General features: G+C 38.0%; 1 protein-coding gene across 29 annotated transcripts in view; it reads left to right on the top strand.

The window, feature by feature from the left end:
- NRXN3 (neurexin 3) overlaps window positions 1-5,379 on the top strand; it is a 1,710,573-nt gene extending 1,705,194 nt beyond the window's left edge. For 12 of the 29 annotated variants that reach the window (XM_067027973.1, XM_067027962.1, XM_067027960.1 and 9 more), the window contains one exon: window positions 3,784-5,379. In XM_067027973.1, coding sequence (XP_066884074.1) covers window positions 3,784-4,085 — 302 coding nt within the window. In that variant the 3' untranslated portion in view covers window positions 4,086-5,379. Of the gene's footprint in view, window positions 1-3,162 lie in introns of all 29 variants that reach the window. The other 17 variants (XM_067027953.1, XM_067027951.1, XM_067027948.1 and 14 more) reach the window with 2 other exon arrangements.
- The last annotated feature ends 8,556 nt before the right edge of the window (window positions 5,380-13,935 follow it).

Genomic DNA, 13,935 nt, shown 5'->3' with positions numbered 1-13,935 from the left:
CTCAAATGATGTGTGCCCTTGGACCTCCCAGGACACTAGAATCATCTTAAATCTTAAATATGGAATTTGATATTAAAATGGACTATATACCCCAACTCACATACTTGTCCCAGGCACCTTCCACGTTTATAGTTATCCAAAAATTTCCACCTACTTTCACTATAATTCCCCTTCATAATACCAACTCCTTCATCCCAGTGGACTCCCTTTTAAACTAAAGATATTTTTCCAATTCCTTGAGATGCCAGGAGAGGGGGGCTATGAAAGTTCCTATGATTTCATTGATTAAACACTACCAGGATTTGGGCTCAAATATCCCTGACAGGGGCATCATTTATCATTTTTATCACTGCTACTAGGATTAATAACAAAATGACAAAGAAATTGAAGATTAGCAGTTTTAACAGATTCTGTTATTTAAACTCTGCAACAGCATACCCATCATTTTAGTTTGGAAATAAACTCTTACCATTTCACTTAAAGGCTCACCAACCTTTTAGAAGCTCTTTGTAAATTAGTGAGCTTCAACACCCTCTTTACATCCCCTTATCAAAAGGATGATTTTCACTTTTTTTTTTTCTGCTCCAAGAGAGATACTCACATTAGGGTGTTGAATGAGAAGCAAAGAGCAAAGGAAAGTGGAAGTGATTCAACTGCAGAATGAGCAGTTTGTAGATTTTGTAGATTTTTAACAACAAAGACACAGTGGAAGCTTTAGCTGGGATTGAAAAGACAGGGGGGAAAGAGAAAGGCAAATGTAAGACTCCAGTTGGGTGTCAGAGATGGTACACTAAAATTGCAAATGAATGCCACTCTGTAATCATGAAGACAGTGATCTTAATCTCATTTAAAGGGACACTAGCATCCTACTTAACAATTTATATTTAATTATTTGTTCCAGGACTTTGCCTCCCAACAAATCAGTCATTCCTTGTCCTTTATCCAAGTTTACTCTCCACTTAATAAACAACGGGTTGATTTTTATCCTTGCCCTATAAAGCAAATGACTCTCGGTATTTGTGCCAGAAAAGAACACCCATTCTAGGTGAGATGGGTACAAAAACCCTGTCCTGTTCTCTAAAGGAAAGTAAAAATCATCCCGGAGCGATCCCTAGGAAACTAACAGACTGCATGAGCCTTCACTCCTCTCTCCTCACTGCTCTTTTCTTACTCAGACACTGCCTTCTTCCACATATCATCTTAAATATAACACTCAGGGCCTCCCTACCGGAAGAATAAGAAGAAAAGGTAACTCAGGGTTAGTTTTAGGACTGGCTTACCTTTAGGGACCTGTGTTCCCAATCCCATTTATAAAAATTAGCAAAAGTATGTAAATTATGCATTAAATAAGTTGCAAGATATATGAATTACATGTCTTCACAATGTAAAAAAAATAGGCATGCTTGTCCAGGAAAGCAAGTCTGAAGCTTTGTCAAATCTGCAAAAATCGGTTTGCTCAATAGTTTCAAACTCTGAGCACCAGAGGGGAAGCTTGGGGGTTAAAGCACAGACTAAAATATCATCTTGAGATTCTCAGAAAGATTCTTGTTTTATTTCCCCACATGTGCTAACATCATCAGGTAGGCCAGGGATGACCGTACAGTGCTCTCTTGTCCCTTCCCTTCCTTAAGATACGCATTATTTACATCGTTGCCACGCTCCCCAACTCAGTTTCTCTCTGCAGAGAATAAAAGCTTCTGATGTGGTGCGAGCAGTTCTTCTCTGGTGCTCTGAAGGTGTGCAGTAGCTTTCTTTTCAGGGGGCTTTTTCTTAGCACACCTGAAACCTGGACAGTTTAGATGCAGCAGGTCAGAAAGAAGACTTCAACCATAATATCGTATGATCATCTCAACTGTCTGACTAACTGGGTCAGGGACATATCATGCCATCCCTGCTAGAGGATTTTTAAAAACAATAGATGGAATGATTTTTAAAATAAATTTAATGCAGAGACATGAACTGTGACTTCTTGATTCTTTCTCTGTTTGAAAATAACACTGTAAAGAAACACAAGAGAGACTGAAGACTGATTATCTTGCTTACATACATGAATAATAAGCTTGGCCCTACAATTAGGTGAGTAACATCCACCACAGAATATTTGTGGTAACCATAATTTTCAGGGCACTATGATTCAGTGAACTATTCTGAACTTCCTTTCCTGACCTAGTCCTCGTATGTTTATAAGTGCAATGACTAGGGTCTGTGGGTAAACCGATAAATATCTGCCATTCTAAGAAACGAAAGGAATCCAAATTGGAAAAAAAGAATCACTGATTTTAAAAACTACTTTGCTGTCTCTACATTTCTGAATCTAAAAGTAGGTTTCCAGTAAGTCATGGATATGTAGGCTGGGTATTCTTAAAATCTAGTGTCTGCTCAGTATATCTTACATATAGCATAAAAGCAATGTATAAATAGAATACTAGACCAATGCAAAACAAGTTGTTGTTTTAGAGTCAGGGGAATTTCTGGAAAAGCATAATCAAGATGGGCTTGTTAGATGAACATTTTCAACCTACTGTAAGTCTCCCTTAGCATATAGTAAATGAAGACTGCACTTGATAAATGTGAAATAAAAGGTAGTCACTTAAAATACTAAAGATGAGCTCTTTTATGTTCCTTAATCTTGATCTCAGTGACATGGAAAATATGTCATTCTCATCCGAATGGGAGCAAAGAAGTAGAAACCCAAGAAGAAAATAAGGAAATGCTATGGCTCACAGATTAATCACAGGCATATATGCATGTATGTACGTACACACACACACACACACACACACACACACACACACACACAGACACACAAAGTTTCATGGTCAGTATTTGCAACAGTATAGTTGAAGGTCATTATCCCATAAGCAGATCCTGGAAAAAGCCTATTTGAATTCTATCTAAATAATTACTTGAGAGTATCTTTAAAAATCTAAGCCCCCAATCTAAGGATTTCAGGTTTTGATGACAAGAGGCATATAATGGGCTAGAGAAGTATAGCCCAATAATCAGCCTAGCAGTAGAGAGAATCCATATGTGGATCCAAGTCATTTTATTATAATTTCTGAGGTGTAACCTATGAACTGTACATACATTCATTGAGTGTGACTGTGAATTGTTTTTCTACAAATATACTAATTGTGTTTTTCTTTTTCTTTTCAATCCCAGGAGGTGAATTAGTTATCCCTCTTCTTGTAGAAGACCCTTTAGCTACCCCTCCTATTGCTACTCGTGCACCTTCCATTACACTCCCCCCTACCCTTCGCCCCCTCCTCACCATTATTGAGACCACCAAAGATTCCCTGTCCATGACCTCTGAGGCGGGGTTACCTTGCTTGTCGGACCAAGGCAGCGATGGTTGTGATGATGATGGCTTGGTGATATCTGGGTATGGCTCAGGGGAAACCTTTGACTCTAACCTGCCCCCTACTGATGATGAAGATTTTTACACCACCTTCTCCTTGGTAACAGATAAGAGTCTTTCCACTTCAATCTTCGAAGGTGGCTACAAAGCACATGCGCCCAAGTGGGAATCCAAGGACTTTAGACCTAACAAAGTCTCCGAAACTAGTAGGACTACTACCACATCTTTGTCCCCTGAGCTGATCCGCTTCACAGCTTCCTCGTCTGGGATGGTGCCCAAATTGCCAGCTGGCAAAATGAATAACCGTGATCTCAAACCCCAGCCTGATATAGTCTTGCTTCCGTTGCCCACTGCCTATGAGCTAGACAGCACCAAACTGAAGAGCCCACTAATTACTTCCCCCATGTTCCGTAATGTGCCCACAGCAAACCCCACGGAGCCGGGAGTCAGACGGGTTCCGGGGGCCTCAGAGGTGATCCGGGAGTCGAGCAGTACAACAGGGATGGTCGTCGGCATTGTGGCTGCTGCCGCCCTCTGCATCTTGATCCTCCTGTACGCCATGTACAAGTACAGGAACAGGGACGAGGGGTCCTATCAAGTGGACGAGACGCGGAACTACATCAGCAACTCGGCGCAGAGCAATGGCACGCTCCTCAAGGAGAAGCAGCAGAGCTCGAAGAGCGGCCACAAGAAACAGAAAAACAAGGACAAAGAGTATTATGTGTAAACACGACACCGCTAACGCTACGTGAATTTAAAACACAGGATTATTTCTATATAAATATATAAATACTTGGAAAATGCGATTTCACAGATGTCAGAACTGTTCTAACTCTGAGATGGGGTATACCATGACTATGGTGGGGAAAATCATTTTTAAAAGAACACACACAACGATGTACCCACCTATAAGATTCAGCCATGGCTGCTTTGAGTCAGTCACTGCTCGGAGACAGTTCTTTCTGCCCTGCTGTGTCATAAAGCACACACTTTGCCCTCTGGAGCGAGCAGATGGTTCCCCCCACTTTCGCGGACTTGGAAGCTTCCTTCTCTTTAGGACCTTTCATCCAAGGTAGAAGACTTCATGGCTTACTTGTTCCATAACTCCAAGTGAGTCTGTAATAATGTTTGTGAAGCTTGACTGTAATAATGTTTTGGGTTTTTTTTTTTTTTTTTGGTTTAATTATGTAAAAAACGAAAACAAAAAAAAAAAAGAAAAGCAAAAGTTAAAAACAAAAACAGAAACAAAAAAACCCCCACCCTTATCTGGTTCTGGCCAGTGTGTGCGTAACTTTTCAAGATCTGAGGGGAAAAAATGGCTTTTGGGTATTTGTTTATTTTTTGAGAATAACTGGACATAAGTTAAGAAGAAGAAAAAAAAAATCTCAGAAAACAGAAGAGAGACTATTGCCATATGAACTCAAAAGCTACCATGGTGTCCACTCTACATATCAGGTTGTGGCGTTTCTAGAATCTGTGGTCTATTTCCTATGCGATGCTTTGCTGAACACATAGCAAAATCATGGGATGGATGATAATATTGATTTGAAAAGCTGGTTCCTCAGGATCGAATTTCAGAATTCGCCACCCAAACCCTGAACAGATGGGGTTAGGGCTGGTTTTATCAGAGCTATTGGCTTTACTTAACAATATTGTTCCTGTCCATGAGCCCAGCCAAATTGTGGTAAAGGAGAAAGCCCCATAAACTAAAACAGAGCCTTTCCTAGGGAAGGGGAACGGGGGGTGGGCTGGATCTGTGACTGATCGAAATGCATGCAAATATAAAAGAAAAGACAATACAACAAGTCTGTTAAAGAATCAAAACAGACAATAGGGGAGTTCAACTTGTGATGGAACCACAAAAGGTCACACAAGCCAAACATGGAATGACAGAGTGCAGAATTCACAGTTCTTTCCCCGCCCCCAACATGATAATGATTTTTCCTAGTGATTTAATTTTGCAGCCTGACATTTATGGATAACTCTATCCTTCCATTTGCTCATGTCTCCCTTCACCCATCTTTTCTAAAAATAATAAATGAATAAAGCTGCTGTGACACACAAAAAATGGAATTTAATAGTATAATATATATAAATAAATATATATACAGATATATTTATCATGGTATGTTTGATGGGATGACTGAAACAGGAAAACTGTTAAAATCTTGAAGTGGAATGAGAATGTTGTTTTAAAAGAAAATAACAAAACGACAAAAAAGTAAACCTTAAAATGTGAAGTGTGAATTTAATTTTGTCACAGTTAACTGTGTCAAAGAGAATAAAAAATCTTCTCAGATTTTGTTTACATATTTTATTACATTTTTGCTGGTATAATTCCTTAGCCACCTGTGTACATACTGCTTTGAGAACTGTTCTTTCCTTTCTATTTGTTTATTTCAGTTTGTTTGGTTTATGTTCCAGTTGTCTTTCTTTTAGAAAAGAGGAAACAATGTACAGAAAAACAATAAACTTGTTGTGTGGCCATACCTATCCCGAAAGCAAGAGACAAAGCAAGACAAATATTCACACAAAAATGAAATGTGTTCTCTGGAGGGTCAGATACATACAGTTTTTTTTGTACAGATGAAAATCAATCAGCTGTTTAGATTTAGAAATCTACTCTTGCTGGTTTTTGTAAGTTGCATGAATATTTGACTTTGAAAAAGAACCTTAAAGACGTGGGGCAAAAAGCGCAGTCTAAACAATGGTAGCCTTTACTAATATGTATGGAAAGAGGTGTTCTTCATTACCTTATATTTCAATGTGTTAAGAGTTTTGGATTATTTTGTTGTCATTGAAAAAGACAGGATTATAAAGAGGTATCAAAGCACGATTTAGATAACCTAAATGGCCCAACCTATATGAAGTTGATTATATCTCGATGTCTGTAAAAGATTGCTGTTCTTGGAGTCTTGAGGTCTTGTGACTGATTTCCTGCTTTCTTTCTTTACATTTTTTATTTGAGTAAAAATACATTTATTATATTCCTTTTAGTGTAAGTTTCTATTTGGACAATTTTATGGGAACATGTGCATTCTGTACGTGAGCTTCTATCATATTGCTGTTGTTTTATGAGCAGACTCTTAAGGAATTTATTTTATGATGTTGTGAAGTTACTGCTTTTTCTTTTTCCTTTTCTTTTATTTCACATTTGCATTTTAGTTCAAGGATATGCTTAGCAATAAAACGTTCTTCCCAAAAGCTTGTATGATGATGTATTTTTATTTTCCAAACATTTGGTTAAAGACCTTGTACTGGGGCTAAATATGTCATGTCGAACTAAAAGCCAAGTAATCTACGACCATGTTCATGTGAAATAAAATATTATAACCAGTTACTAATACTTATATAAACTTATCAAAAGTGACATATTTGGGGGCTAAACAATTATTGTCTGTCAACTGAGGCATTCTTATTTAGATTGCTATGATAACGTATCCAGGGGAAAACATTTTTCTGAACAGGTAAGATGACAGAAGCTTTGTATTCTGGGAAAAATATTGTTAGATACTATTTTTTTTAATGTTTGGCAACTTTTAAGTATTTGCTGTAAGTTAACAAACTTACAGAACCACGTTCATGTTTGAAACACTGGAAAGCTTTAAATACATTCTTTTCAAGCCTCCCGCCATATTGAAATTTTTTAGAAAAGTTCTAAATCCAAAGTCAAAATTTAAATGTGCTTAAATTTTAACAGCTTCTTTCTAGATTTTCAGATTACAAAATTCTGCAAACATTCATTATGGCTGGTGCTGTAACTTTGGATAAATTACTTAGTCTACATAAGGCTCAGGTTTCGTTCCTATAAAAGGAAATTATTTTTAAAAAAAGGAAATTATAATATTACCTATTGTGTAGGTTTGTCAGGAAAGGTTAAATAAAATAATGCATGGGAAAATGCTTAGCCTATACCTGACACATAATAAACCTTAATAGAAGTTGATCATTATTACAATTTGACCTTGTTATCTGACTCAGGCAGGATCAAAGTTAGCTGCTACTTGCATGGCTAGCCAGCACCAGAAACTGCATAAATATATGGGTTAGGCAATCACTCTATTTTCCTACTTCTTTCCTTTGCCAAGAAAATATAAAGTACAGTTGCTTGCTCATTGGCAAAGTTTCCCCTTTACTACCACTAAAGTTCTCTGCTTCCAGGATCCAGCTTGGATTATGCCCAGGGAAGGCTCACATCCTGAGATTTTCACTCCTCGCCTGGGTTTCTAGTCCTCGGATTTCCTGTGACAGTTCGTCAATTAAACACCAGGAAGCCAAGAGGTCTTCAGAGAACCTTTCGCCCCTTTAATGATATGCATTATTTTTTTTTAATATTTTATTTTATCATGAACGCTTAACATGAGATTTACCCTCTAATCAAGTATAAAATTTCAGTTAAGAAGAATAAGTTCTAGAGATATGCTATACAACATTGAACCTACAGTCAACAATACTGTATTGTACACTTAAAAGTTCATGATCTTTCTTAAACTCTAAATTTGTTCAGTTCATCACCTTGAACTGAATTTGAATCTTTCTATATATGCACATAAAGCATAAGATCACAAATTAAAGAAAAATTTAAATTTTTCTAAATAAATTTGAACTTTGTCCCTCACTTTAATCCAGTAGAACAATTTATTAATTGTATTCCAATGGGTCAATGAACACTGATAAACATAGTAATAACTGCACCTGGTCCATCAGCAAAATGATAACCTAGTCACACAGACCTTCACCTCCAAAGCAGAAAGGACCACGGTCCCCTCTTCCATGCCAGGGATCTCTGTGTATTTGGGGTTTGTTTTTAATTTGATTTTTTTACTGTGAACACTTTCAACTATTTTCAAAAGTAAAGAGACTAGAATAACAAAACCCCCATTTATTCATTATCTAATTTCAAGAATTACTAGTATTTTGCTATTCTTGTTTTACCTATGCCCACCTCTCCATGAAAGAATGTCTTTTAATACCACACAATGTTAAGAAACACAAAAGAAGCATTAAAAGAATAGTTATTGTTGGGTCTCGACCTGAGTCTCATTCTTGTTCAATGTGTTTCAGAGTAACTAAACCTAACACTCTTTCCAATGGACAACGAATGGCATGATTCCAGTTCTTTATTCAATGACAACATGAAAGATGAGATTAACTGCTAAGTAGACTCTGCACCATTTAATGAGATTGCCTGAAAACTGAAAGGATTTTTCCTGCTTGTACATATTTCAATTCAACTGTGTTCGATCATTTTTTGAAATGAATAGAGAAGTCTGTATAGATTATATACAGCTGCTTAATCTTTTGTAAAATGTGACATCTTGGACTAGAATCCATGTTTTCCTTCAAGGGAATGGGTAAGGGAGACTACTACTTATTTGCACCTGTGGAACCTAAGAAATTCTCAGTTTTACCTCTAGAAATGTGATCACAAATCTGCTAGCATTTTTCCCTAGGATTATATTCATGCATTTGCAATAACTGTAACTACACTGAATTCGCGTGAGTCTACATAGAAGAGATAGTTCATTAAGCACATTCTCAAGTTATAATGTTATCACTGCTCCACTGTCGGTTGAAAATCATGATTTTCTCTTCTTTGCTCTCACTCACCTGCTGTTTTTGGCCTAGAATTTTCATCATAAAAGTGTTATGAGAGAGAGAGAGACAAAGTTATGTATAGACTATTTGATAGTCTTCTTTTCCATCGAAAAGTCAAAGTAAGTGTTAGGAAAAATGTATAGAACCACCACAAACTCTTGCTTCTTGGTTTCATGGGGAGGATGAAGCCAAGAATGAAGAGTAGAAGAGTAGGTTTCAACAAGTAAACCACTTTCCTGTTTCTACTCTGTGCTCAGCCGTTCGCCCATTTATTTATTTATTTATTATTTAAATTTTTTTGCGGCAGTTGGGGAAACCTAGCAGACCACACGTAAATATTCTTCTTAAAACAAACAAACAATAAAGGTTGTCTAGGTTTGCAAGGAAGGACAATTAGGCAGGGTGAGGAGTGGAGTGCAAGGTATTTTAAATTAAGGGTATCATTAAAACTGAAAAACTAAAATTTCTTTAGTATTATGGTGTAGTTTTCGATGTTAATACATCACCCAGGAAAATGTGCTTATATGCATGCATGGGCATGAGTAACCAGATCTGGGGTTTTTTTGTTTGTTTGGGATTTTTTTTTTTTTTTTTTGCAAAAAGCTTTACTGTTTCCATTTGGCCCAAGGCTTGGGAGAGGGCTCCAGGGCAGTTAAAAAGCTGCCTAGTGGCCGCAGAAAGAGGCTTCAGGCAGATGCCCTGACACCATAGGGGCTCCTCAAAGGCCGCTGGGCCTCAGCTCCTAGTCATGCTTGAAGTTGAGCCTTTGGAAGAGATACGCACCCAGCCCAGCCTGGGGACCAGCCAGACTGCGGAGGTTAGCCAGGTGGTCAACGTCTTCTTGATGAGTTTCAGCTGCTCATCCAGGAAGCGGCTCTCCAGGAAGTCACAGAGGTGGGGGGTGGGGCGGGGTCTGCCTGCGCAGAACCCAGGACATTCCGGTCCTCGAGGGCCTGATTCAGGTTCTTCTCCACGAGAATGGTGGCTTCCCTCGCGTCCGGGGTTTTACCCACTCATCTTGGGACGCCTTCGGCACGTCCTGCAAGAGGGCGTGGCTGCCTCGCTGGTTTTGCATTTTCAAGAGACGCTAGGCACCCTCACGCTTCTCTTCCGGCCAATTCACAGAAAACGTGGTCCACGCCTTTCAAAGCCACATCGTCGCCGTGGAAATAGAAGCCCAGAGAGAGGTAGGTGTAGGAGGCCCGCAGATGCATGTTGACCTTGGTGGAATAATTCTGACGAATCTAGGAGCTCGTGGTTGATCGGTAATAAGGAGCTATGCTCAAAAAATGGTGTTGGCTAGTCTGGGTGACCAAGGATAGCTGAGTGGCAGATTCCTAAGGTTGCGACTGGATAAAAGGTCGGAGGGTGGTCAGAGGCTGGAGCAAGGGGCGTCGCTGGGTCTGTTTCATCCAAACGCTGTTGAAGCAAGAGACAGATCTGCAGGACTGCTGAGCACCCTGCCCAGACCTGTTTTGATGTGCAGTTTGAAGTGGGGAAACTAGGATAGCTGTTCCTTATAAACCAAACAAGGAGGGAAATGTGGGCAAGAGGAGGAGAGCAGAAGTTGAAGAGCTGCTCTTGAATTCCTGTGGTTTGTAATTGCTCAGAAGATAGGTCCAGAATTAGAGCATCTAAACAAGTAAGACTCTCCCTCCTCTTTCCTTCTCCCCCTCTGCCACCCAACCTCTCCATTCCAGAAATAGTGTCAGACGTTGACGAATAAGTTCTGAGTTTACACACACACACACATAGCCTGCACTCGTTTGTAAAAAAGGAGAAAAATAAATAGGTACTTGTATGGTAATTGCAAAATGCTTTAACCACTGTGCTGGTCTTTTGTGATGGTCTTTATGTATCTTTTTCTCTTTTCTCTTTTAAATTTAAAGCTTCCTTAAACAGTGATATTATAAACATCATTTCCTTAACATATATTATGAAAACGTAAGTCACTTCTCTGTGTAGTTGGACAGGACTTTCTTGACTTCCTCACTTGGCAGATTGCGAGCTGCAATTTGATAAGATATATATGCACTGGGGCAGTAGATTTTTTGGGTTTTGTTTGATGATTCCTAATTTTTTCTAGCTTTATTGAGGTATAGCTGGCATATAATATCGTGTAAGTTTAAAGTGTGCGAAGTGCTGATTTGATACATGTATATATTGTATGTATATTGTATACGTGTGTGTATATTACCACAAGTTTATTTAACATGTTCACCACTTCACATAACTTTTTGTGTGTGACATTTAAGATTTACATTCTTAACAGCTTTCAAGAATGATAATATTATCATTAATGATATGATATTAATTATATTATAATGATATATCATTATTAATGATATTGAGTGCCTTTTCATGTACTTATATTTGTATGTCTTCTTTGGAAAAATGTCTATTCATGTTCTTTGCCCATTTTTTAATCATATTATTTGTTTTCTAGCTATTGACTTGTAAGAGTTCCTTATATATTTTGGATATTAGCCCCTTAAAAGAGATATAGTTGGCAAATATTTTCTCCCATACAATAGGCTGGCTTTTCATTTTGTTGAATTTTTCTTTTGCGGTGCAGAAATTTTGTTTGATGTAGTTCTTCTTCTTAACTTTTGCTTTTGTTGCTTATGCTTTTGTTGTTACAGCCAAAAAACATTTCCAAGACCAATGTCAAAGAGCTTTTTCTCTTTGTTTTCTCCTAGGAGTTTTACACTTTTAGGTCTTATGTTTAAGTATGCAATCCATTTCAAGTTAATTTTGTTAGTGATAAAAACAGGGGTCCAAATTCATTGTTTTGCGTTTGAATATCTAGTTTTCCCAAAACCATTTATTGAAGAGACTATCCTTTCCCCATTGGGTATTCTTAGCTCCCTTGTCAAATACTAGTTGAATGTATACATGTGGGTTTATTTCTGGGCTCTCAATCCTGTCCCATTGGTATATGTGTCTACTTTTATGCCAGTACCATACTGTTTTGATTATTATAATTTTATATTCAATAACTTTATATTACAATGTAATATAGTTTGAAATCAGGAAGTATGATGCCTTCAGCTTTTTTTTCTGAAGATTGCTTGGCTATTCAAGGTCTTTGTGGTTGAATTTTAGGATCATATTTCTGTGAAAAATAACATGGGAATTTTGATAGGGATTGCATTGAATCTCTACATGGCTTTGGGTAGTACAGACATTTTAACAATATTAAACTCTTCCAGGGCTTCCCTGGTGGCACAGTGGTTGAGAGTCCACCTGCCGATGCAGGGGACACGAGTTCGTGCCCCAGTCCAGGAGGATCCCACATGCCATGGAGTGGCTGGTCCTGTGAGCCATGGCCTCTGGGCCTGCGTGTCCAGAGCCTGTGTTCCACAATGGGAGAGGACATGACAGTGAGAGGCCTGCATACCACAAAACAAACAAACAAACAAACAAAACTCTTCCAATTCATGAACATGGGATAACTTTCCTTTTATCTGTGTCTTTTTCAATTTATTTCATCAGTATCTTATGGTTTTCTGTGTACAGGTCTTTCACTATCTTGGTTAAATGTATTTCTAAGTATTTTACTCTTTTTCTTTTTTCTTTCTTTTTTTTTTTTGGCTGTGTTTGGTCTTCACTGCTGTGTGTAGGCTTTCTCTAGTTGCCCTGAGTGGGGCTACTCTTCATTGCTGTGCACAGTCTTCTTATTGCGGTGGCTTCTCTTGTTGCAGAGCATGGACTCTAGGTGTGTGGGCTTCAGTAGTTGTGGCATGTGGGCTCAGTAGTTTTGGCTCGTGGGCTGTAGAGCACAGGCTCGGTAGTTGTGGCACACAGGCTTAGTTGCTCCAGGGCATGTGGGATCTTCCTGGACCAGGGCTCAAACCCATGTCCCCTGCTTTGACAGGCAGATTCTTAATCACTGCACCACCAAGGAAGCCCAGTATTTTATTCTTTTTCATGTTATTATAAATGGGATTATTTTTCTTTATTTCTTTTACAGATAGCTTATTGTTAATGTATAAAAACAGAACTGACTTTTCTATGTTGATTTTGTTTCCTGAAACGTTACTGACTTCGTTCATTCTAACATTTTTCCATTGGAGTCTTTAGGGTTTTCCATATATAAGACCACATTATCTGCAAACAGAGATAATTTTACTTTCTTTCTGATTGGATTCTTTTTATTTCTTTTCCTTGCCTATTTGTTCTGTCTCGGACTTCCAGTACTATGTTGAATAGGAATGGTGAGAGTGGGCACATTTGTCTTGTTCCTGATCTTAGAGGAAATGCTTTTAAACTTTCACTATTGAATCTGAAGTTAACTGAGTTTGTCATATATGCTGAGGTACCTCCCTTCTGTACCTACTTTGTTGAGAGCTTTTATCATAATTATGTAGAATTTTGTCAAATGCTTTTTCTGTATCTATTGAGATGATCATAGGATTTTAATCTCTCATTCTATTAATGTGATATATCACATTTGTTGATTTGCATATGCTGAACTATCCCTGCATCCTAGGGATAAATCCTACTTGATCATGGTGTATGATCCTTTCAATATGCTGTTGAATTTGGTTTGCTAGTATTTTGCTGAGGATTTTTGCATCTATGCTCATCAGGGATTAGGCTGTCGTTTTCTTTTCTTGTCGTGTCCTCAGCTGGCTTTGGTATTAGTATAATGCTGGTTTTTGATTACTAATTCAATCTCATTTCTCATTATTGGTTTGTTCAGATTTTCTATTTCTAACTGATTCAGTCTTGGTAGGTTGTATGTTTTTAGGAATTTATCCATTTCTTCTAGGTTGTCCAATTTTTTGGCATATAATCGTTCATAGTAGGCTCACATGATCCCTTGCATTTCTGTGGTATCAGTTGTAACATCTCTTCTTTATAATATTTTTGTGTCATCTCTCTTTTCTCATGGTAAATCTAGCTAAAGATTAGTCAATTTTGTTTATCTTTTCAAAAAACCAACTATTAGTTTTGTTCATCTTTTCTATTGTTCT

The sequence above is a fragment of the Kogia breviceps genome, chromosome 3, assembly GCF_026419965.1.
Source record: "Kogia breviceps isolate mKogBre1 chromosome 3, mKogBre1 haplotype 1, whole genome shotgun sequence".
In the NCBI taxonomy this organism is placed as follows: domain Eukaryota; kingdom Metazoa; phylum Chordata; class Mammalia; order Artiodactyla; family Physeteridae; genus Kogia; species Kogia breviceps.
Note: the sequence above shows the minus strand (reverse complement) of the source record. Positions and strands in the feature narration are given on the sequence as shown.